Source organism: Pelodiscus sinensis, chromosome 4, assembly GCF_052426305.1.
Source record: "Pelodiscus sinensis isolate ZL-2025 chromosome 4, ASM5242630v1, whole genome shotgun sequence".
Taxonomy (NCBI): Eukaryota; Metazoa; Chordata; order Testudines; family Trionychidae; genus Pelodiscus; species Pelodiscus sinensis.
In genome coordinates this window covers 48,872,507-48,897,736 of record NC_143055.1, presented here as the reverse complement: position 1 = coordinate 48,897,736, position 25,230 = coordinate 48,872,507, and the positions used below count along the sequence as shown (strand labels likewise).

The 25,230-nt window shown below is 45.2% G+C and overlaps 1 protein-coding gene across 4 annotated transcripts in view; it reads right to left on the bottom strand.

The window, feature by feature from the left end:
• Positions 1 to 25,230, bottom strand: part of SLAIN2 (SLAIN family member 2) — a 70,439-nt gene that overhangs the window by 41,888 nt on the left and 3,321 nt on the right. For all 4 annotated transcript variants that reach the window (XM_075930461.2, XM_075930457.2, XM_075930460.2 and 1 more), the window contains exon 2: positions 8,540 to 8,688. In XM_075930461.2, coding sequence (XP_075786576.2) covers positions 8,540 to 8,688 — 149 coding nt within the window. The remainder of the gene's footprint in view (positions 1 to 8,539; positions 8,689 to 25,230) is intronic.

Here is a 25,230-nt window from a genome sequence, read left to right as displayed (position 1 = left end):
TAACTCTCTGCCTCAGGCCATTACTTCCTTCCACACTAGGTCACCATCTATAGGGGTAAACTGAGGCTGTCCATGGTATTCTGCTAAGAACTCTTTCATATCCTAAATTTGAGGCCTGGGAACTCACAGAACAAGCAGCTACCATGACCCTGGTTGCCCTGGCAACCACATTCCAAGAGGGCCTCACTCCAATAAAACCCTGGCTGGTACCAAAACAAACTTCACAGAAGTCGTTCTCACTGTCTCCTTTAATTCTAGATAATGAACTAGGATCCCAAGGACCACACCAACGTGAGGCAGTAATCATTCTACAGTAGATGCATCATAATTTCAGCAAACAAAGTTGCCATCAACATGTCTTCTGTTTATGTTAACTTATTTAGCTTGTTAGGAATAACTACCTGCTTTACTGATAAGATGTTTAATTGGCAATGGGCAGAGATGCTGTGTAACCTTCGTAGTTTATTGGCTTATGTGCTCATTAAGTCTTGCCAGCAGGACCTATGAAATTGCTTCCACTCCACCCACCTGCTGCCTCTATAATTCATTGTAATGTTTTGATTAACTAGTGCTCTCCAGGTTAACCTCTGGTTGGTACTCCATCAGCACTGGTGCATAATACATCTTCTGCTTGTTTTCACCTGCATCCAGAGTGTCCAGAATTATTCCCTACACAATCCAAGTACTCTGCTCACCTCCCCAGATCACAATTCCCTCCCAAACCCTGCACCTCCTGCTGCAACCCTCCCCCCAGGTTAAAATTCACTCCTGCACTCCTATTCCTTTCCAGACCCAGCACCCTAATCCCCTGCCCCAGGTCACAATCCCCTACTTCACCTAAACTCCCTCTCAGACCCCACACCCTCTCCTGCACCCCAACCTCCCTTCTACACCCCGACTCCCTCCCAAACCCTACACCTCTTCCATAAAGAAGTGTGGCCCTTGACCACTTTCCAAAAATCTTAGAGTGGCCCCCGATCAAAAATTATTGTCCACCCTTGTCCTAGACAATACTTAATAAGTCACACAAAACATTTTACCAGTGTGAACTTCAAGGTCCTGGTGCATGACTTCAGATTCTGAGGTCTCCTTTACAGAAGTGCTGAGCACTCGAAGCTACAATTGACTTGAAGCCTTGAGAACTGTGATTTGAACATATAAAGTGCTCCTTAACGCTAAGTACTCTGGTTAAAGTCTGGCAAAGTTATAAGCAACTGAACAGAGGTTTTTTTTTTTTTTAACAGGAAGTGTCTGGTTACCTTAATACATCATAATTTATCAAGGATGAATGATGCTGGTCTACATGAATTTTCAGAATATTCCACAGAACAACGTATAGTCTCTCCCGACTTCTGCTTCCCCAAGAAAAAGCCTGCATTTGGAAACTTTCATAATCTAATGTACAGTAACTACTTTTGACAAATATCACTACAACTGATATTCTCCCTTCTGGCAAAAATTATTAAATTCCTAATGGGACTTTTTCAAATATGTTAGCAGTTCATGCCTAAGCTATTTTTATTAATGGATCAGTTTTCAGAATCATGGCCAATCTTTTTTAAATCCAAAACTTTTTAATATAATGAAAATCACAGCTGGCAAATTTATTCTGGCAGCTTCAATAGTAATTCAAACTGACCAGAAATAAAATTTGTCAGTAAGTATAAAATGGACCTAATGTATAGTTCAATGCTTAACTCAAAAATGGATTTTCCATTTTATGAGTGGTGTGATAATAGTTCTTGCTATGCACGTATTCACAGTTATTTGTGCTATATAAGAAATTACACGAATAATACTTTTTGCACCAAATGTTTAAGCACAGATAATATATCCAGCACTGTACTAAACAGACTGCCCCCAAAGATTTCACAATGAAAGCGCAATTTAAATTATGGTTGTCTTGTGACAATGGACACATCAACTCTCTTTCCAGAGGATGCTGAAGGCTAAGTCTATAACAGGGTTCAAAAAAGAGCTAGATAAAGTGCTACAAGATAGATGCATCAATGGCTACTAGCCAGAATGAGCAGGGGTTTGCCAGAAGCGTGACGGGATGGATCACTTGAACATTACCTGTTCTGTTCATTTCCTCTGGCCCCTGACCCGTCTGAAGACAGAATACTGGGTTAGATGGACCTTTGGTCTGACCCAGTATGGCCGTTCCTATGTTCCCAAATCCTTTTTGTTGTGGGACTTTTTTTAAAAACAAAAGACAGGCAAGTAACAGGTTTTTATAAATGCCAGTATTCTGTTATCAGTCACAGTCTCAAGTTTCTTTTTAATTGATTCAGTTTTACTTCCCAGTTTTACAGGCTCAGGAAATCACTTAGCCTTAAATTAATCCCACCTGACTGTTTTGGTTTATGTGCATATGATGCAAGGACATCTGGATATCCTTACCATGCTACTCACAGGACTCATTTTTATGAGCAAAATAATGATAGAACATTCAACAGAATTATTTCAAGAAAGACGAAGCCAATGACACTCATGCACTGCAGTCACATGGAAACCCAATAGCGAAACAACCTTGAAACCTATACCACTTGCTACTGGCTAGCCATTTTTAATTTAATAATCACAAGATGTTTAATATATAATATAGGGATAGATTTTCACATTATATGATATAGATGGGATTCATAGCACTGCCTACTATAGTTGCTTAACACTTCCTATTATAAAACCTTTTTCAGTTGCTTATCACTCTCTCAAATCAACTGTTTGGACAGAAGTTGTCCATGCTAAGTATATGTAATGATGCATTATGATAGTCTTTAATTGCATGTGCCCAAGGGGGATAAATTAAAGTTCCACAAGCAACCTTAATTATGGCATTTCTTAACTTCTGAATTCTTGATTTTGCAACTTCATAATGTGTTCTATAAACATAGAAAATTGCACAGAAGCTAGGTTTTTCTTAAAAGCAAAATAATTGTTAATATTTCCATCTGGTGGCATCATATTGACCCCTGCCTAGATCAGCAGCAGGATTAGAACCCTGGTTCCACCATACACAACATTGCTTATTGGACTAGAAGCAAATGACACACAATGTGCCCGTTCCTTTCACAGGTATTTGCTAACAGCAGAGGCATGGTGAGATTCAGCAATCTTGGATTCCATTCCAGGATCTGGAGGAGTTTTCCCTACTGGGCAGAGGCTCTTCTGTCCCATTACTTGCAATCCATCTCTGACCCAGTTCTGTCTTTCCATCACAACTAGGTCATTGTCACACTTCCTTGCCAAGTCTCATACTCCACTCTTCATTAGGGATGTTAGCATATACAATTTGGACCCTCCCTTGTCAGGAATCTGACCCATCCTGAATTGGGGGATTTGCCTCCCAACATGACCAGTGCTATCTTGCTGCACCCCCAACTAGGGCTCCAGCCTACCCCTGTTGCTGTCTGCCCAGCCATGGTTGACGCTGGGGTCAGAGCTTCAAAGCCAGAGATAGATCACCTGGGTTTCCGCCGGGGCTGGAGCTCTGCAGCCGGAGACAGAGCTTTGACACTGCCGGAGCTCCAAGGCCTGGGGCAAGAGCTCCGCAGCTACCACTGCCATCCCCGAGCTCTACAGCCAGGGTGAGAGTTCTGTGGCTGCCACTGCCAGGCCCCGCTACCACCTGTCCGCAGGAGCCAAAACTCCCTGCTGCACCGTGTGCCCGTCTGCGCCCTGCCCCCATGGCTCCCAGCTGAGTCTCTGCACCCCCTCAACAAGCTGTGGGACAGAAGTGATCTCCCTATACCTGGGCTTTGTGGTCCAACAACATCTGGATGTTACCGGACCAGAGAGTCCCAGTTAAGGAGGTCCAACCTGTAACCATTTAAATGATTAACCAATAAGCCTAGACTTACTGGTTAATCCAAATGACTACAAGCAATGCCCCCACTTGCTGCCTCTGTATCAGAGGCAGCAAGGTGGGGGAGGCAGTACGCAGTGCCAGTGGGGAGCCAGCTTAAAAGTTCCCATGCTAATTCCTGTGGAGCCACCTGTCCCCCACCACTGCCTCTGATAGAGTGGCAGACAGGAGGCAGGAGCAGCCTCTCTCCACTGCAAGGTTAGCCCCACCCCTGACAGGGGCTGCTGCCATCCCATGCTGCTGCCTCTCTAACAGAGGCAGCAATGTGGGGTGGCAGGCAGGAGCTGGTCAGCATGGGGAGCTGATTTTTATACTAGCTCCCCTCACAGACCAGTTCTGCCTGCCACCCCTCACTGCTACCTCTGATACAGAGGCAACAGAGCAGAGTGGCAGAGGGTCCGGGAGCACACTGGCTGCTGGCCCCACCCCAGGGGGAGTATTTTAGTAGCCATGTAACCACTAAAAATTGTTGCAACTACATGATTACTAAAATAAACTGCATCTAATACCCCTACTCTTCAGCCCAGTCTCCTGAGTCAACCAAGCCAAGTCTCCCCTTTCGGGCTCTCTTAGTCCCAAGTTTACCTTTCTGTCCTAATTCTGTCTCACCAGTTTCCTTGCTCAGCCAGTTCCAATTGCCTCATCTAGTTTCTTGTCCTATCTCCCCTCTCCTCAGCTCTCAGTCCTAGTCTCTCTGCCCAGACCACTGATCTAATCTTAGTCATCCCAAACTCCTTGTTCTAATGTCCTTGCCAAGCCCAGCCCAGTTCCTCCACTGCATCTCAGCTCCTTGTCACATCTGTCTCCCCTTTCCTCCACTGATTCCTTATCACAGCTCCTTGTAAAACAGGAGTAAGGAACCTTTTTTGTATTGGGGGCTGCTAATGCACAGAAAAAAAAATCAGTCGGGGACCGCACACAAGGAGCAAAAAAACCCAATCAACCCCTCACTGACATGGAGAAAGACATTCCCCTTGCACACCTGAGCCTAGGGGGGCTTGGGTAGTATATTTTGTGTGTTCCAGTCCTAAGAGGGGTAGTGGAGCGAGGGAAGGGCTGGAGCACCAGAGCAAACTCCCCAATGCTGGGCAGGGAGCCCCAAGCCTCAGGGACCAGATCCAGGCAAGCTGGGGGTCGCATGTGGTCCCTGGGCCTTAGGTTCCTCACCTCTGTTGTAAAACCCATCTCTTCCCTTCCACTGGCTCCTAATCAGAGTCCCACTGTCCCAGGCAACATTCCTGTCCACACCAGCTTCCAGAATTCTCTTTCCCAGCCCAGCCTCCCAGTCCTTTTGTCCAGTCAATCCCAGTTTCTCTCCCTCAATTTCCCATCCAGTCCCAGCCTTAGACAGCTTGTCCCAACCTATTCCTTTCTGTCTCCCTAGTTCGGCTTTTGTCCCCCTTTGCATTCAAACCAACTTCCTCCATGTTGCCGAAGCGCCAGCTAGGAATGTAAGCAGCTAGTTGAGTCACTACTTGACTACTGGTTCCCTCAGCACCATCTCCGCAGTGCAGGGAGAGAAGGGAAGGGGACGCAGAGGTGAAGCGGTCCAGGAACACTCAGTCCTGGCTCGCACTGGGTCCTAGGCCTACCTCCACTGTAGCTCTGCATTTTAAATGTAGTAAGAGTCTAGTGGCTCTTACTACATTTAAAATGCAGAGGCACAGTGGTTTGGGACTCGGTGTGAGCTGAACTTGCTCAGTCCCAGCTTGCACTGGGTCTGGGACCTGCCTGCATGCCTGGCTCCTATTACATTTAAACTGCAGAGCCACAGCGAGGCTTATCAACTAATTATGTAGTCGATACAAATTGTATTGATCACATGGTCAGTCATTTACCTGCTTCTTAACATCCTCAGTGCCAACAAGGTGTGAGGGAGGGGGGAGAGAAGGGGTCTCTGAGCACACAGAAGATAAAGGCTTCCTACTGTCAGTACCAGTGACAGGCCACAGTCCAGCCCAGAATTGCTGTGAAGTGGCTGAAGAGGCTAGAGAGCAGGTTAGATAGAATCTATCAGGGATGGTCTAGACAAGGGCCCATTTTTTTTGTGGTCCACAGTACGGTTTAGGTTTACGCGGGACTCCACACACAGCCCATGGGTGCAATCCTTTGAACATAGCTTCCACTGGGAACATGTTCTACAATAGCAAGGCGTCTCCTAGTCGGGGTGAGCATTGAAAGACGCAAGCGGATGGGCTGGCTGGAACACACAGGTATGGGTGTCGGCATTTCTAGTCCCCAGAGAGGAGGTGCTGGGAGCGCCGGGGCATTGTGAGAAGTGCTTTGTATTTATGTCCATCAGTGTGAAAGAAGCTATTTGCATGTATATTTGCATGTATATGCAACCACACTTAAGTTGTGGCTCTCGGCATGTGCTGAGAGTATCACTGTGGCCCCCACAGCTCCCAACATTGAGTAGCCCTGGTCTAGACAGTGCTTGGTCCTGCTATGAGGGCAGGGGACTGTACTCCATGACCTCTCAAAGTCCCTTCCATTTCCAATATTCTAATATTCTAAGATTGTCTAGAAACTTTAGATAACACGATCTCACAAATCTACCTTAAGACAATAGTTGAAAAAACAGACAAATCAGATCGTTCCAGATAAAGGGTATGAAAGGGTAACAGGCAATAGCCAAGGAGAAAGCTTTGTAGATCTCAGAGCAGGAGAGACAAGTGCAACAGCCCACTAAGAGAAATCAGAACCAAAGGCAGGAAGCAAACAAGGAGCCATAAAAGTCCAGAGAGGACATGATATCAGGAAGAAAGAGGAGACTGACTGTAGAAAGGAGCAAAGGGGACAAAATGAAATCCAGGCCCTTGAAATTTTAGCCAGAAAGAAGTCAAAATGAAATCAAGAAGGCAGAAGTCAGGCTAAAGGGGTTTTCAAGGCGTAGTTCAAGAACAGGAACATGGGAACCCTAGGGAATGGCACATTCAATGTGTTAAGAAATACAGAAGTAAAAGGAGATGAGCTGCTAACTGGACAGGTGTGTACAATAAAGGCTGAGGATTTTTTTAGGTTAGTAGAGAGAAGGTAATACTTTAATTTGAAGTAGCTAATGCAAAGAAAAGTAAAAGGAGAGAGGAGAGAGTAAGCTTACTGTTAATAACTGGGAGGTGATGGGATTGAGAGAACAGGAGGAAAGGCTGTGATCTACTTGACAGCAGATCTTGTTCATATTTTATTTAAAAATCAGCAAAATCCCACATGGAGACAGAAGAGAATTAAAGATTGTAAATAAGTGTCAAGGGTTATGGGATTCTAATGGAAAAGTAGTGCTATTTGGCAAAGAAAAGAACAAACTAGGTTCTTGATTCTGTCTCTGAGTACCCTCTCACTAGGTCAGCGGTCCCCAACCTTTACAGGCTCCCGGGGGCGGGGCCACTCACGCGCCGGGCGCCCGGGGGCCGCGCGTCCTGGGGCACGCCAGGGCCGGGGCCGCCCGAGCCCCTTGTGCCGTGGGCCCGGGGCTGGCGCCGCCGCCTGAGCTGCGTGCCTAAGGCCAGCACCGGCGCCGCACTCCCGCATGTGCCCCGGGGCTGGGGCCGCCCGAGCGCCGCGCGCCTGGGGCCTGCGCTTCCAGTGCGCCGCACGCCGGGGGGCGGGTGTCTACAAATGCCCCAGCGGGCACCATGGCGCCCACGGGTACCGCTTTGGGGACCACTGATGTAGGGTAGTGAGTACCCCACATGGGTGGCCCTCCATCTCAGCTGGCCATGAGATTGTCATAACCAAGACTCTCTCCTGGGATAGGGTAGTTTTGCAAACTCCATTTATGTACATAGAATTTGTGTGGTGCGAATGAACCATAATAGCACTTTGATAGAATGCAGAGAAAGCACACAGCTCTTACAGTCAGTGTTGTGTGCAATCAAGCATGCACCTCACTTCATGTATCTTTGCTTTACTTGTGTGTCACTTCAGTAATGCCAGTAGGAAAAAACTCCACACACAGAAACCAGAGGAATAAGGCAACCCTTCGCATGGACAACAGTAAAAAAAGAAGTCTTACAGGCCAGGCCACACACAAAATCCCCATGGACCGCATGTGGCCCACAGATTGCCCAACACTGTACTAGGTACTAAGTACCTAACTCCCATTAGGAGAACAAGAGTTGGGAGGATGGAAAGGAATAACCAATATCTCAAATCCACTGAAAATTCCACTGTCCCCCAAAACTATTATCTGGCTTAATAGTCCATCTCATCCATCTCTTAATCAAGAAGAGATAAACACTTTAACACGGAGTTTAACTGCATACCTAAACTTATTAAGGTTAAATGCAGTGTTTATCAACCTGATAGTTTTCATTCTCCCCTCAAAAGTTTAAACTTTTAACTAAGGCAGCAGACAAATTCCAGATTGAGTGTTTTGCCTTGAGATGAAATAGAAACTGGCCAAAATATAATTACTGGTGGCATAAACTACTGGATTCGTGATTCAGTTAGTCTATTGCTTACTTCTACTAACATGTCCCAAAACAGAGAGTGAATTGCCATCTGAAAAATGTAACAAAAAATTGAAAGTGAAGAACCTTCTTCAACCCTCAAATTACTGGAAGAATATAGATAATGTATATTTATTCTAAAATGAGGTTTGATGTTAAAATGTAAATACATCATCAACACACACACACACACACACACACACACACACACTGAACTCACCTGACATTGTCTGTTCAAGCCTGTGGATCAGTGATTTTTTAGCACATTCAATATCAGGACTTGGATAGTCGAGTACCTGCCTGCACCAAACTAATGGACTAACAGATTTCTGCACTGGGACCAGTTTCTTCTTTGGTGATGTATATAACCTAAGAGAAGAAAAATATGTTAAGTAAGTGGACAGACTATTGGGCATTTTAAGAAAATACTAGGTAGTGTGTGATTTTTGATTTCAGTTACCAAAAGGGAAGCACAAGTCCAGATTGGTAAACAGGGTTCCCTCTAAGCTGTGCAGTAGCATGGCCCCACAACTACTTAATGAGTCCTGCCCAACGAGGAGCTCAGGGCTCTGTGCACAGAGCTACTGCTGTAGCCTAAGCAGAAGTGCCTCTCCCACATCCAGGAATTTCTGCATGGAGCCCTCAGCTGGGCAGGGCTCATTAAGCAGCTGCAGGGTTGTGCATCACGCAGCTTAGAGGGAACCAAACTGCACATTTACTTCTCATTTATAGTCAATATAGCATAATTTGTATCAGTCCTCTTCCAAATCCTTCAAAGAAAGTGATAAAAAAAGCTGAGATAGTTACACAGCTTAAACCGTCCCTCCCCCCCAGTAGAATTTCTTAAAATTGTGCTAAGTACTGACTATGCCCCTTAAAGTAGTATAAAAGACAAACCTAGGCCAAGTGTACACTAGGAGTGCTTTGCTAACTACACTATCAAAGTGCTCCCAGTGCAGATTTGGCTCATACCAGCAAAACTGTACTTTTGTTTCTTTTTTCTCTCTATCTTTCTACCTTCCAAGCAAGATGAGCTATACTGGTAAAAGTACACTTTTCCCAGTACAGCTATGTCCAATCTAGAGACTTTTGTCAGCACACAGCTGTTAGTCCAAGATCACACCTATTACCAACATAGCAATTATGGGTGTTAACGGATATTCGGCAAACCATTTAACCAATATGTGATTGCTTATTGGTTTGCTTAACCCCCTCCTGCTCTCTGATCTCTTAATTTAAAACTCAGACTGACAGGCTGGCTCAGTCCCAGCCCGCCAGTCCAAATTTTCAATGAAGAATATGCGAATATGCAGGGGAGCCACCTGCCACCCCGTGCTGTTGCTTCTGATACAGAAGCAGCAATGTGTGTCAGCAGGTGGGAGCCGATCTGCACGGGGATCTTTTTTAAACTAGGTCTCCTCCTTGCAGACCAGCTTCTGTGTGCCACCCCATGCTGCTGCTTCTATATCAGTGGCATCAATAATCTTGTAACCGCTTTCTAACATCCCTAATAGCAATGCCAGCAACAGTTTGTAATATAGAAAGCGAATTTCATATTACATAGTAGAAACTCAATTAACATACAGATATACTGGATCTGATTTTCAGATATGCCAAACCCCTACAGCTCCCACCAATTTCTACTGTCATCTGAAAAATCAGGGGCATTGTTACTTTTTATACCAAGTTAATGTACAAAGAATTGCATATAAACGACCATTTTATAACGAAGTCAAATTTCAACACACTTGCCAGTCATTTTAAAGCGCAAAAAAAAAAAATCTATCTTCAGACCACGTTTAGTAATGTGGGCATATTAAATGTAATATTGAAATACTAATTCATGCATTTATGGTTTTGGCCTTAAACATAACATTAAGTTTAAGACAAGGGCAAGACTGCATTAAGGAATTGTGCAACTGCTTTTATACATTCCCCATATCTTACTGTACGTCTAGACTACATGCCTCTGGCGACAGAGGCATGTAGATTAGGCTACCTGGCATAGGAAAATGAAGCAGCGATTTAAATAATCGCCGCTTCATTTAAGTTTAAATGGCTGCCGCGCTGAGCCAATCAGCTGTTTGTTGGCTCAGCACAGTAGTCTGGACGCTCCGCCATCGACATCAAAGGCATTTGTCGACCTCCCAGGTATGCCTCCTGGGATAAGGTTTACCTGGGAGGTCAACAAACGCCTTTGATGTCTACCACGGAGCATCCAGACTACCGGGCTGAGCCAAGGCATGTAGTCTAGACGTACCCTTAAGCTGCAGCAACAGGTAACCACACGAATAACCAAGCAGTGAGGCTATAAAACTGGGACCATGGTACAACAGAAAAACGTATTTGAGTGGCTTTGCATGTAAAACAATGTCAGTTATACCTTCCTATAAATAAAACCTTAACATTCTTTCTTTGAACTGCAGCTGCAATTATTTTTCATTGAAGACGAACCACAAGTTTGATGTTAAGTTCAGCCATCTAGTCTTCCTCCCAAAAATTATTATTTCTCAGACATACACCCAAAATAGTAAAGATTTAAAGCAAATATCTCATCCTTGGGTTAAAAAAACAAATTTTGAAAACTCTCTCTAAAGAAAAGAGAAAGTTATGAATAATACTGATAAATGCCAACTTGCAACATTAACTCTGGCTTTTGCTGCTGTAAGAGCGCACACATAAATAATTGAGTAAGGATTTGTATTATCAACTATTTAGCTAATGATAGTCTTTAAACTGAAAAGTAAACTAGGTTCCAACTTAAGTACAGTAGTTTAGGAACACGACAGCTAAGTTATCCACTCTTCCATACAAAACAGATGGTCAGAAACTCCCATTTCCTCTGTGCCAATTACATCAACAACATGGTAATTACTTCCCATAGTTGTAGCAGAAAAGTGAAATCAATTGACTTTTCCTCAACCAAGGTTTCAAACTTGGCTGAACAGAGAAACTGTACAAAAGTTTACTATTCTTCACTAATGGACAAGCAATTTTTTAAAAAGCATGATTTAAGCACTTCTCCCTCATAAGTGATGTTTCAACCATTTTTTATGTACAATCGGGATGATAAGCAGTGTTTAATTAACCGAGTAGTCCATGAATTTCCACTGATCATTTGATTAGTCGATGAGGGGAGGGGGCACGTGCTTGCTACCCCCTTCATGGCTCTGCAGTTTCAATGGAGTAGGAGCCGGGTGTGCAGGCAGAGCCACAGCAGTTAGCTCCCAGAAGCAGTGAAAGCCAGGATTGAGCAGTCCAGGCTTGTGCTGTCTTCTCCAGGACCGCTGCACTACTGCCTTTTCAATATAGTAAGAGCCCACCCGGCTCTTACTACATTTAAAAAGCAGAGGTACAACACAGTGTTCCCTCTAAGATTTTCTATCCCTGAGCAAGTGAGTTTTGTTTTGTGTGCCAATATTGAAGTCAAGGGCACTTGTGCGGATGCGTGCCACTGACACACCCAACAGTGGTGATGCTCCCTGAGACTCTCCCAACACCCAGGATTTGCAGGGAGTGGGGAGGAGGGGGGCCTAGGACAGAGCAATATGGGAAGCCAGAGGGGGGAAGCTACAAGGGGGCTCAGAGCCTGATACCAGTGGAGGGGAAGGGAAGAAGGGGGGGGGAGAAGGATGCAGGGGCCCCAGTAGCAGCCACACCGCAGCCCTGGCTGCTGCTCTGCCCTAGAGGGAACTTAGCATGTAACCAAGTCAGTGACAGAAAAAGTCTATAAGGATTAGTTCCTGATAATAAGCTATTGGGGGATACCTTTAAGTAAACACAAAGAATATCTGCCCTTCAGTCACAAGCAGCCCCTTTCTTGTAGTTCACTCTAGTTTTGCAGGTTGGCTAGAAGGAAGTAAAATATTCAGAGCAAATAACTGTGACATTGTCTCTTAATCCTCATTTGCTTCCTGCTTTCCCCACCTCCAGCACTTTATAATCTCCTATTGAATGCAGTATATTCATAGAATAAACATACCAATAGTAAGCCTAGCTACATTATTACAGAGCAGCTAATTGTTACACCTGATATACACCTTCTTTGAAAATAGTCAGTACATTAATCCTACAACTACAAAAGAGGGGAAAAAAAATCAAAATACTACTGCACATGTAGCTTGTTCTCCACGTAATAGCAATCTTGCAACATCACAACTTGCTGCTGTTGAGACTAGGGATGTAAGTTTAACCAGTTAACCAATAAGACGATGCTTGCCTATTTCTGTTAACGGTTAAATTCTGCTAGGGAGCGTGGGGCTGGCAGTTGGGAGCCCGCAGGGCCGGGAGCCTCAGCATCCTTCCCTCCCTACCCCTACATCCCAAGGTAAGATGTTTAACTATGTAACTAACAGGATTTTGATTGTTTACATGTTTACTATTTTAATATATTTTTTTACATCCCTAGCTGAGATTGACAATTCATGTGATTGTAACAAGGTATTACCTAAACATTAACATAAGTCTAAATAGAAACTGTACTTAGGAATTTATTTATGTCTAGAGACAACATCTGAGAATTACAAGCCCCACAGCTATGGACTGGGAAAATAAGGGTTTTTTTGGTTTGGTTTTTAAAGGTTAAATCCTTCTACTTGAGAGAGAAAGAAATGAGTTAAAATTTGGGTTTCTAAACACAAGCTAGGGTTAAGAGTTTGTCATTGATTCTTCCTAAAGGTGATGAGATGGATGTCTGAATATAAATGACTAGACTAACAGTGTCTGTTACACTCAGTGAAGCTGCCTCCTTGGGATCTGGGCTGACAGCATGTAACAGATTTTCAGCAGTTACATGGTTACTTATTTAACAGATTTTTAACATCCCTAGTGACAGATAATTAAGGTTATTTTGTGTCATGGTTATTTTTAGTGGAAGTCACAAACAGGTTGCAGGCAACAAACAAAAATTCACAAAAGCCTGCAACCTGTTTAACTTTTATTAAAAATAATGGGGGGGAGTGTTGAGAGAGCTGGCCACCGCAGGGGCTGGCAGTTCCAGCTGGAGAAGCAGAAGTTGAAGTAGTCAGGGAGATTAATTCAAGTCGCAGAATCCATGACCTCTGATTCATACTACCCACTACAGCTGCCTTCTTGTTCTATAAACAGAGACATTGGCAAACTTTTTAAAAAAAATGGAGGACCCCAGATTAGGGGGCATTAGGGGAGGAAGAACCATTGGCAGCACTGCAGCTGCTATAATTCGCATCTTGACAGCAGAGCAGCTTGCAAACACAATGTCATCTGAAGCAGCACAGGACAGAACAAAGGATGTGCGCTCCAATCATAGCTTTGATTGCTATGAACTATGTACCACCAACATTCAGTTTAATGTCTGACATGTCCCTTCCCTGGGTATAATCACTGTGAATATAAAAAATAGTTACCTTAATTAACAGCATAAACTTTTTGCCACTTTGCTTCAGCCAATTTCCATAGAGTTCAAAGGACAGAAGGGACCACTGCAATCATCTAGTTTGACCTCCTGCATAGCACAGGCCACAGAATTTTCCTCAAAATAATTTCTAGAGCATATATTTTAGAAAAAACATCCAATCTTGATTTAAAAGCTGTCGCGGAGGAAGAATCCGCCATGATCCTTAGTAAATTATTCAAATGGTTAATTACCATCACGGTTAAAACCAGGGATTTGAAGCAATCAAATTTTTTAATTGCTCCGCTCCAGCAGCAATAGTGACTGCTCCAGGTAAGCTCCAACTCGAATTAATTTTTAACATACATAATATAAAATATTATATTTATATTAAGTTAGTTTTTCTTATGAAATTTTACAGTAAAAATATTCAAAATATTAATATCTCAAGTTCTTAATATCTCAAAAATGCTTTAATACAGATATATCAATGAAATTTGGTATGTGCCATAGCGTTAGTATGTGCTATCGCTGTTCTACAACATTAATTGTTGGGAAGTAATGAGGCTATACATTACAAGGTTGAAAATAAACACATACTAACCAAACTAATCTATGCAAGTAGATTCTTTAATAAAATTCTTTAATAAAACATATCTCCAAAAAACTCTGTAATTTTGTATCTGTACATTAAATCTTGATTTCGGCCAAAGTGAGAATAACTGTGACATATTACATAAAGTAGTAAAGTAGATATTAACATCAATTGTTATACAATCTGAAACTTTTTGGCACTTTTAGGACTTTGCTAAAATATCATTCATTTTGGAGTGAAAATGAAAAAAAAATGGAGCAGTGGAACAGTCAAGTTTTTCTGTGCTCTGGCTCCACTTCAGCTCCCGGCAAAAACCTGCAGCTCCACTGCTCCGCTCCAAAGCCCTGGTTAAAACATTTATGCCTGACTTCCAATCTGAATTTGTGTAGCTACTACTTCCAGCCACTGGACTGAATTACACCTTTCTAGTAGACTGAAGAGCCCAATATTAAATATTTTTCCCGCATGCAGGTACACTCAGACTACCATCATGTCTCTCCTTCACCGTCTACTGTGTTTAGCTAACCAGACTGAGCTCCTGGAGTCTATCACTGTAAGGTGTGTTTTCTAATAATGTAATCATTCTCATGACTTCCCTGAAACCTCTCCAAATTATCAACACCCTTCTTAAATTATAGACGTCAGAACAGCGCTTCTTCCCTTATCAAATAATCATGTAGTCAATAAAAATTCTATTGACTACATGATTAGCCAATTATCTACCTCTTAAAATCCTTACTTCACACATGTAGTGGCAGCAATTTTAGGGTGAAGGTGGTTGAGGACAAAGGAAGGGAGGTGGAGAAAAGAATGGTCCTGGAGGTCATAAAGCAGTGAGCACACGACCAAGGAGCTTGCGAACAGGACAGCAGGGATGGATGGTGATAGGTCTGCTGTTGTTACCTGCACAGCGTGTGCCATGTTTGTCTTCCTCTCGGAAGAAAGAACGGATTTCATCTGCACTAAGTGCAAGCCGGTTGCCATTTTGGAAGAAAAAATTAGAGGACTGGAACTCAAGTGTCGACCCTACGCTCGATCAGAGAGGATGAAGACTTCCTCAATAGAAGGCAGCGTTTAATCTTGCAAGCACGGCAGGTGGAAGACCTGGAGAGGGCAGTACAGGACCAGGAAGAGAACTGGCAACATGCAACTTCTAGAAGGGGAAAAAGGCCAGCACGGGAATCCCCCAATGCTATAGAGGTAAGTAATAGCTTTCAGGCTTTCTCCACAGGCTTTGCAGTGGTGAATGCTTTGGAAGGGACCTCACATGGAAGAAACCACAAGGGAACACCATCTACTGGAAGGCATGGGATGTGTAGTCCTAGGGATGGGGGTTCCACGACCACCACTCCCAAAAGAAGACGACGGAGGAGTAACGAGGAGTAACGGTAGTTCGAACTAGGAAGCCTAGTTCGAACTACCTAGTTCGTGCCCCGTGTAGCCGCGCTGCACGGGGTTCGAACCAGCGGGGTTTTAAAAATGGCGGCTCCCCGCTTATGCAAATGAAGCCCGAGAAATTCAAATCCCGGGCTTCATTTGCAAGTGCGGTATGCCTACATTAACCTCCTAGTTCGAACTAGGAGGGTAGTGTAGACATACCCCTAGTGACAGATGATGTGGGGAAAGCTGAAGTACTCAATGCTTTCTTTGCTTCTGTATTCACGGACAAGGTCGGCTACCAGACTAATGCGCTAAGTGACCCAAGATGGGATGAAGATCGACAGCCCTTGGCGGGTAAAGAACAGGTTAAGAACTATTTAGAAAAGCTAAACGTACACAAATCCATGGGTCTGGACTTAATGCATCCGAGGGTACTGAGGGAGTTGGCAAATGTCATTGAGGAGCCTTTGGCCATTATCTTTGAAAACTCGTGGAGATCAGGAGAGATCACAGATGATTGGAAAAAGGCAAATGTAGTGCCCATCTTTAAAAAAGGAAAGAAGGACGATCTAGGGAACTATAGGCCGGTCAATTCCTGGAAAAATCATGGAAGGGATCCTTAAGGAATCCATTTTGAGGCACTTGGAGGAGAGGAAAGTGATTAGGAATAGTCAGCATGGATTCACAAAGGGCAAATTGTGCCTGACCAATCTTATTAGCTTCAATGATGAGGTAACTGACTCTGTGAACATGGGAAAGTCAGTGGATGTGATATACATTGAATTTAGCAAGGCTTCTGATACGGTCTCCCACAAAATTCTTTGCTGCAAGTTAAGGGAATATGGATTGGATAAATGGACAGTAAGATGGATAGAAAGCTGGCCCAGCGGATAGTGATCAATGGCTCGATGTCAGGATGGCGGTCGGTTTCTAGCAGAGTGCCCCAAGGTTCGGTTCTAGGACCGGTTTTGTTCAATATCTTTATTAATGTCCTGGATGAGGGGATGGGATTGCACCCTCAGCAAGCTTGCGGATGACACTAAGCTAGGGGGAGAGGTAGATACGATTGAGGGCAGAGATAGGGTCCAGAGTGACTTAGACAAATTAGAGGATTGGACCACAAGAAATCTGATGATGTTCAACAAGGACAAGTGTAGAGTCCTGCACTTGGGACAGAAGAATCCCAAGCATTGTCACAGTCTGGGGACCGAATAGCTAAGTAGCAGTTCTCCAGAAAAGGACCTGGGGGTTACAGTGGATGAGAAGCTGGATACGAGTCAACAGTGTGCCCTTGTAGCCAAGAAGGCTAATGGCATATTAGGATGCATTAAGAGAAGCATTGCCAGCAGATTCAGAGATGTGATTATTCCCCTTTATTTGGCTCTAGTGAGGCCACATCTGGAGTACTGTGTCCAGTTCTGGGCCCCCAACTACAAAAAGGATGTGGACGCATTGGAGAGGGTCCAGTGGAGGGCAACCAAAATGATTAGGGGGCTGGAGCATATGACCTATGAGGAGAGGCTGAGGGAGTTGGGTCTGTTTAATCTGCAGAAGCGAAGAGTGAGGGGGGATTTGACAGCAGCTTTCAACTTCCTGAAGGGAGCTTCCAAAAAGGATGGAGAAAGGCTGTTCTCAGTGGTGACAGATGGCAGAACAAGGAACAATGGTCTCAAGTTGCGGTGGGAGAGGTCCAGGTTGGATTTCATAAGGATAGTGGTGAAACACTGGAATGGGTTGCCTAGGGAAATAGTGGAGTCTACATCCCTAGAGGTGTTTAAGTCTCGGCTTGACAAAGCCCTTGCTAGGTTGATTTAGTTGGGATTGGTCCTGCCTAGAGCAGGGGGCTGGACTTGATGACCTTCTGAGGTCTTTTCCAGCTCTATGATTCTGTGGAGTGAAGTTATTTCAGTTTAGTCAAGTTAACATACTGCCAGCAGAACAGCCAAAAAAATCAGATAGGCTGAAACAATGGATTGGACTGACTCACAAATTGGGAGAACCTTCAAGGGGTAGCTAAGTTAGTCTGTTACAGAAAAAACAACAAACTGTCTGGTAGCACTTTATAGACTTAACAAAATATGCAGATGGTATCATGAACTTTCGTGGGCATAGCCCACTTCTTCAGATGACTGGAGTTATGAGTTGGGGATATGAAAACTCAAAATAAATAGGAGAGGGGAGAGAAAGAAAAAAAGGGAGCGGGGTGGGCAACGGAGCATCATTAAGTATCTGGAGAATGGGTATTTACACCTAAGCAGATAAAAATCGAAGTCAATAGATAGATTCCTAAAACAGGAAGGATACCACTTAGGGAGCTGAGAGCACCTTCAGTGGTTATTAAGTAGATAGAGTCCCCCATCAGCCCATATCACAATTGAGTCCATTAGCATGTGAATTGAATTTGTGGATGAACTGGATTCCGGGGCTTCTGTGTATTTGGCTTGTAGAGCTGGTTTGTGATAAAACAGCTAATTGCAGGTCTGTCAGACTGATTAAGCAAGCTGAAATGCTCACCAACAGGCTTCTGTATATTCCCTTTACACATATCTGATTTGTGTCCATTGAGTCTTTCCCACAGAGACCGTCCAGTTTGTCCAATATATATATATAGCAGTGGGGAACTGCTGGCATTTGATGGCGTAGATCAAATTACTGAATGTATAGTCAAATGACCCTTTGATTTTGTGGCTTATATTGTTTGCTCCAGTGATGAATTCGCCAGTGTAGATATGTGGGCAGAGTTGGCATCATTTTTGGTTGCAGGGCTGGGTTCCTTGAGGTTTATGATGTGGTTGTGTGGCATGGTTATCAGAAAGAATACATTTCAGGTTAGAGGGTTGTCTGTAAGCAAGAATAGTTTTTTTTCCCTAAGGTCTCAGAGTGAGGGATCATTTTCCAAGATGGGTTGTAGATTGTGTATAACGCATTGGAGGGGTCCGAGTTGTGGACTGTAGGTAACAACAAGAGGAGTTCTGTTATTTTCTCTTTTGGGTCTGTCTTGAAGTAGTTCATGTCTGGGTACTTTTTTGGCTCTGTCAATTTGTTTTTTCATTTCCCCAGGTGGGTATTTCAGTTTTAAGAATGCTCTGTAAAGATCCTGTAAGGTGACTGTCTAAATTGGGAGCCGGTACACATAAGAATGGCCATACTGGGACAGACCAATGGTCCATCTAGCCCAGTATCCTGTGAGCCCATTTCCAGACAAACAAAGGCTAAGGACACCATTCCTACCCATCCTGACTAATAGCCATTGATTAACTACTGGTCTAGAAAGATAGCTCTAAATCTATTCTCCCACTCTTGAAAAAAGAATCAATGCAAACTGACCTTACAGACCCAAACTGTAAGAGTGTGAAATGCATATGAAGAATTCTGTAATTAAGGCAATTGTACCTAAAACTTCCATTATGGACTGGACAGCACATTGATCATTTCATGATATGTAAACATGAGAAGCATTTAGATACCATATGAAGGATGCAGTACAAGAATTCAAGAGGGAAAAAACCCAGAAAACTGCTTTTATTTAGGATGTTTGCTAGTCTCCACACACATTTTATTCTTAAAGTTATATTTAGTAAAGAAAACGCAAACTCTCGTAACATAGTGACTTGGTGGGATTTTTCCTTTAATCTGGAAAACTGAAAGCAACTATTGTACACATGCACTTCTTCCTATCTTATCAATTTTTAGTACAGTGATTTGATTAGCCATTATCTGAATCAAACACCCTCCTCCACAGATACTTCTATCTCAAGGCAAATTCAGGTTTCTTTAGTGTGCCCTATATAAGATGATAAATAGCAGTTTGTGTTTTAATTAGATCACAAAGCAGAAACTGAGAATCCGTAAGAATTTAACAATAGATTCAAAGCCACAGTGGTACAATTAGATTTTAGCAACTGAATGGGTAGCACTATCAGGTATTGTACTGGTTTAAAGTTTTATGTTTGAAAGATTCCATTTGATCACTAAGGTAAACTGGAGCTCTACATCTCAGTGAAGTTGTCCAACGTGCTTCTCATGATTAATTCTGATACCAATTTTAAAAAATTCAAAATCCTAAAACTAGTGCTAAAGAGAGCCTAGGCCATACAAATTGTAATGTCATAATTACAGAGAAGAAATCTGAATATTTATTTTCTACATCAGATCAAAGCATTTATTTTCTACATTAGATTAGCTGACTAATCAGAAATGCGTGACTGGACATGAATTGCTAGAAATAGATCTTGCCTTAATCCAAGTGGCTACAATGGCTACAGATTGACAAAGTGCATTATGGAACTTGTCTACATGGTGTGGTAATGCACTCTGCAGAGGTGAGATTTCTAAGGCTGTGTCTACTAGGGATGTGAAAGGTTAACTGATAAGCATCAACCTTAACGTGTTGCTTACTAGTTCTGGTTAATCAGCAACCTGTGGGGGCTGAAGCAGTTCCCCACCTGCCACAGGCAGAGGGCCATTCCAGCCCCACAGGGGACCCGCCATAGGCAGGGGGCTGCTCTCATGTGGAGCAGCCCCTGTTCACAGGGAATCCGGGCACCCCACAGGCAGAAGCTACTCCGGCATCCAGAGCACCCTCTGTCCGCAGGAAGCCAGGTGCCTCATGGGGGTAGGGAGCCCAGGCTCACTGCAGACAGGGGCTTGCTCTGGCAGGGGCTGGTAGGGACTAGAGCTGGCAGAGCCAGCCTCAGCACAGAGGCTGGTAGCAGGCCCCAGTGCAAGGGTTGGGGACGGGAGCCCCCAAGGCTGGGGGAGGGGAGGACTGTTCCCGACAGGCTGGAGCCATCTGTAGCCCAGATCCTGCTTTAGACAGTTAACCGTTTAACTGATTAACCATGATTTTACATCCCTAATGTCTATACTATACACCTTAAAGCAGCACAGCTATACTACTGCAGCTGTGCTGCCATAAGGTCTCCCATGTAGCCACTCCCATGTATGCTGGGGGGAGGAGGGGAAGAGTTCTTCCAGCAGCACAATTAAACCATTCCCAACAAGCCATAAAGAGTGTCTCCATCCAACATTGCACCTCACCTGCTGCCCAGACCTTGCACACACATCCCTATCCCATTCACTGACAGCCCGATCCCGTACACTTAACCCCTCATTTCTGGCCCCATCACAGAGCCTAGAGATGCCCACAAAATCCACTAACTCTGGAACCCCAGAACAGTAAATCTGGCCTGAGGCCTTGAACCTCAGTCCTCCCTTCCCTTTCCTCTACCATGGGGCTGGAGCACCAAGAGAGTGAAGGGTTTCAGTTGGGAGACACATCAGTGAGGATTGGAGTGTTTTTAATTTTTTTTGGCCCCGACATAAAAAAGGCACTCCACTCCTGCCATCAGTAGAGACAAGGTTGAAACCTTGTGTGTTGGACATAATATTTTACTTTATTTAAAAATGAAGCCTGGCCAACAAGCCCTCCACTGGAGCCCAGCCCACATCTAGCCACAGCATCATAACACTCCGTCACCCACCCAAATGCTTATCGGATAATCAGTCAACTAGTAGAGGCAGCAAAGGGGGAATCAGAGGCAGCACAAGAGGGGTACTTCAAAGTGGAAGTGCTGCACACGGCAGCATTTCAAAGGGGCAGCTGCCGTGGAGCCTGGGGTCAGTTGAGGACTCCCCAGCTGACCCCAGGTTCCCAGAGGCATTTGCCCAGAACCCAGGGTCACTCCCCAGCTAACTCTGGGTTCTGGGACAATGCTGTGTGAAACCCAGAGTCAGCTGGGGAGTCCCCAGCTGACCCCGGGATCCCCACGACATGCAGCGCAGCATGTAGCCCGGTGTAAGCGGGAGACTCTAAGTCCCCACTGATCCCAGGGCTCCCTGCTGAGGACTCTTGCGCATTTCAAAGGAGGAATGCGGAAGTGCTTATCAACTAGTCAATTAACCACAATTTAACATCCGTAGTGGAGACACAGCCTAAGCACACCAAACCATTGCACAGGTACTTCTGGGGAGGTCTGAGCCCCACTCCCTACCCCCACATGTGAGTAGAGTCCAGGATGTCTTGTATTTCTAAAGAGGTCTGAACCCCTCTCTACACTCCACTACGAGAGACAGGATCCAGGAAACTCCTGCCTCTGGGTGGGGAATTTAGAACAAGTATGCTCAGAACAAGCACCAAGAATACAGTGTTAACAATGGGGCAAGTAGTTAGGAAGAAATACTTGATGCATACACTAGGAATGTGAATGTGTAATTATTTACTAGGGCTGTCAAGCGATTAAAAAAATCAATCACGATTAATTGCACTGTTAAACAATAATAAGACTACAGTAGACCACGGGCTCTGTGTTGCGCTGTCCCTTTGAAACACAGTGCAGCGTTTCAAAAAGGCAGCGCTGCAGGAGCCTGGAATCAGATGCGCGGCACTGCCCTTTTGAAACGCTGTTGGCATTTCAAAGAGACAGTGCAACACAGAACCTGGGATCAGCTGGAGTCCCCAGCTGACCCCAGGCTCCATGCAGCGCCGCTGAAAGGAGCAACGCCACTCAAAGGAGCAGAGCCGTGGGAACCGGGATCAGCTGTGCAGCACTTCCCCTTTGGAATGCCATTGCAGTGTTTCAAAGGGGCAGCACCATGGAAGCCGGGGATCAGCTGGAGTCCCCAGCTAATTCTGGGCTCTGCCCCCCCTGCCCCTTTTGAATGCAGCAGCGGTGTTTCAAAGGGGCAGTACCACACAGATGGCACTGCCTCTTTGAAACGCTACCACTGCAGGAGTCTCCAGCTGACCCTGGCTCCGCGCAGTGCTGCCCCTTTGAAATGCCATCCTAGTGTTTCAAAGGGGCAGCATCCTGAGAGTCCAGGATCAGCTGGGGACTTCAGCTGATCCCTGGCTTCCACTGCACTGCCCCGTCCCTTTGAAATGCCCTGGTAGTGTTTCAAAGGGGCAACATTGTGGAAACGCCTGCGATTAACACATTTAAAAAAATTAACTTGTTATTTGTGCTCTGTGTTAATCGCAGGCATTAATGCGCGTTGACAGCCCTATTGTTTACATGATTTACCAATGAGCCTGGTTTACGTTATTGGTTACATGCAGCCCCTCACCCCCGCTGTCTATGTATCAGCGGTATTAAGGAGGGGGAAATTGAGAACCAGTGCGTGTGGGGAGCCAGTTCCCACGGAGCCACCTCCCTCCCCCTGCACTGCTGCTTCCCACAGAGACAGCAGCTCAGGGCGGTGGGGGAAGGAGAGAGTAAGAGCAGAGAGGAGCTGGTGCACATGAGGAGTTTGCTTAAAAGCTGTCTCGTCGCCCCCCCTCCCCCCCGAGTACTCCCATGGAGCCTGCTCTCTTTCCACTCCCCATCACCCATGCACAGAGAGAGAGAGGAAAGAGGAGTAGATGAGCAATAGATCCCACAGAGCAGGAGAGCCAGACAGGGGGGAAAGTTTAGAGGCGAGAGCCAGTGCTCACAAGGAGCTGCCTCACCACCACCACATGTAAACATGTAACTGCTGCAAATTTCAGTGGCTACATGTTTACAAAAATAATTGCTTTTTAACATCCCTTGCGTATGCACCTTCTCCAGCATGAAGATGAAGGGATAGGAACATCCCTTACAGCAGTGGTCCCCAACTTTTTTGGGCGCCCAGGGGCAGGGCTGCTCACGCACCACGCTTCCGTGGGCGGGGCCACTCACAGGTCACGCGCCCAGGAGGGCAGGGCCATGTATGCGCCACACGCCCGAGGCTGGCACCGGCATGTGCCGCAACCCCGGAGCAGAGGCTGCCCATGCGTCTTGTGCCCAGGGCCAGCACCAGCATGTGCCATGACCCCGGGGCAGGAGCCACCCATGCGCCAGGCGCCCAGGGCCAGCACCGGCATTGTGCTATGTGCCCGGGGGCGGCCCCGATTGTTCTGCGGGCCCACACATAAACGGCCCAGCGGATGCCATGGCGCCCACAGGCACCGCATTGGGGACCAGTGCCTTACAGGAATGGAGCCACTCACCAAACACAAGTAATTGTTTCAGGTTGTATTCATCTCCTTGAGATGCTCTCTTTTAGCTGTAAACATTTCACTAAGATGAATGGTGATCTTAAAAACTCTGAGCCTGATAAGAAGCTGAAGTGTTCTGGGCACAAGCTAACAGCCTTAATGGGACAGGAACAGGAGGATGAGTTGGAAGAGTTGGCATGTGGGAGATGAGACATGTTGCAAGGAACAGAAGACATTCAAACCTAGACTTCTCACAAGCTTAATGTTACTGTAACTTCCATGTTATTAAACTGTCAAGATTTTGAGATACTGACCATGAATAAGATTTCTCTCACTGACCTCATTAGCAGCCACACATTGCAAAAATATCAAAACATAAACATTAACCCCATTCATCAACAACAAAATGTACAAAAGGGGTCAAGAGCGCTTAGAAGACACATAGTAACTGTTAAGAGGCAACACAGCAACAATGGAGAGGCCCCTGGACTGGGACTATTTCTAGTCTTGACACTGTCCTATTGAGTGATGTATGGCAAGTCACCACACCTCTGTGCCTTGGTTTCCCACCCGTAAAAAAAGGGCTAATGATGTGGAACTCTTTGAGATTTACTAATGTAAAACACTACTTACGGCAGACCTCGGCAAAATACAGCCCAATCCAAGCCACTGGATCCAGCCCACAGGTGCTGCAGGGAGCCCCAGGCAGGCTCCCTACTTACCTTCCCCTCCCACATGCTGCTCAGAAATGTGGCTGTGGGGCAGTTTTTCTTTAAAAACTGAGAGTCGGGAGAGGAGAAGCTTTAGGTGCGGCTCCCACCCCCAACACAATCCCATTGGCCAGTTTCTGGTCAGAAACTGGCCAATTGGAGCTTCCTGTTTCAGCAACAGGCAGCTATGAAGCACAAGGGGCTCCAGAGCAGATGGCCACAGCCTGTGCAGGAGCAGGGCAGGCAAGGAGGTGGATTCAGGAAACACTGCTGGCTGGTAAGTCTCCTGGAAAAGCACCCCAGTCTCTCCCTTCCCCAACCCTCTGACCCTCACTCCACATATCCAAATCCTCTGTCCCCCTCCTGTACCCATATCCCCTCCCAAATCAGGCACCCCAAATCACAGTCCTTTCCTGCCCCAGGTCACAACCTAAATCCCTGCACCCCACCCCCCCGTATCCCAATTCCCTGCCCTAGGTCACAATCCGACCCCCTCCACGCCAGTCCAGTGTCCCAGGTCACAACTGCCTCCTTCACCCAAACTCCCTCCTTTACCCCAGTCTCCATACCAGACCCCGCACCTCCTCTATGAATATCATGGAAGAGTGCAGACCTTGACTACTTTCCAAATTCTTGGCATCCTCCCCCCCCCATCAAAAATTATTGCCCACCCCTGACTTAAGGTATTCTGATTATTACCTAGATACAATAGCATACCAATTCAAGCTTGGATGAGAACTGTGCCTAAATGGTCACTAACTCCTAACAAGCAAGTATTTGCTTAAATTCCTAGTTTTTTAAACCACCAAGGCAAATAAATTTGTTAACCCAGAGTTAAGGCTGTCTGGTCAGCTTGTGCCCTTGAAGGATATTGAGTTCAACAAAACACAAATTTATG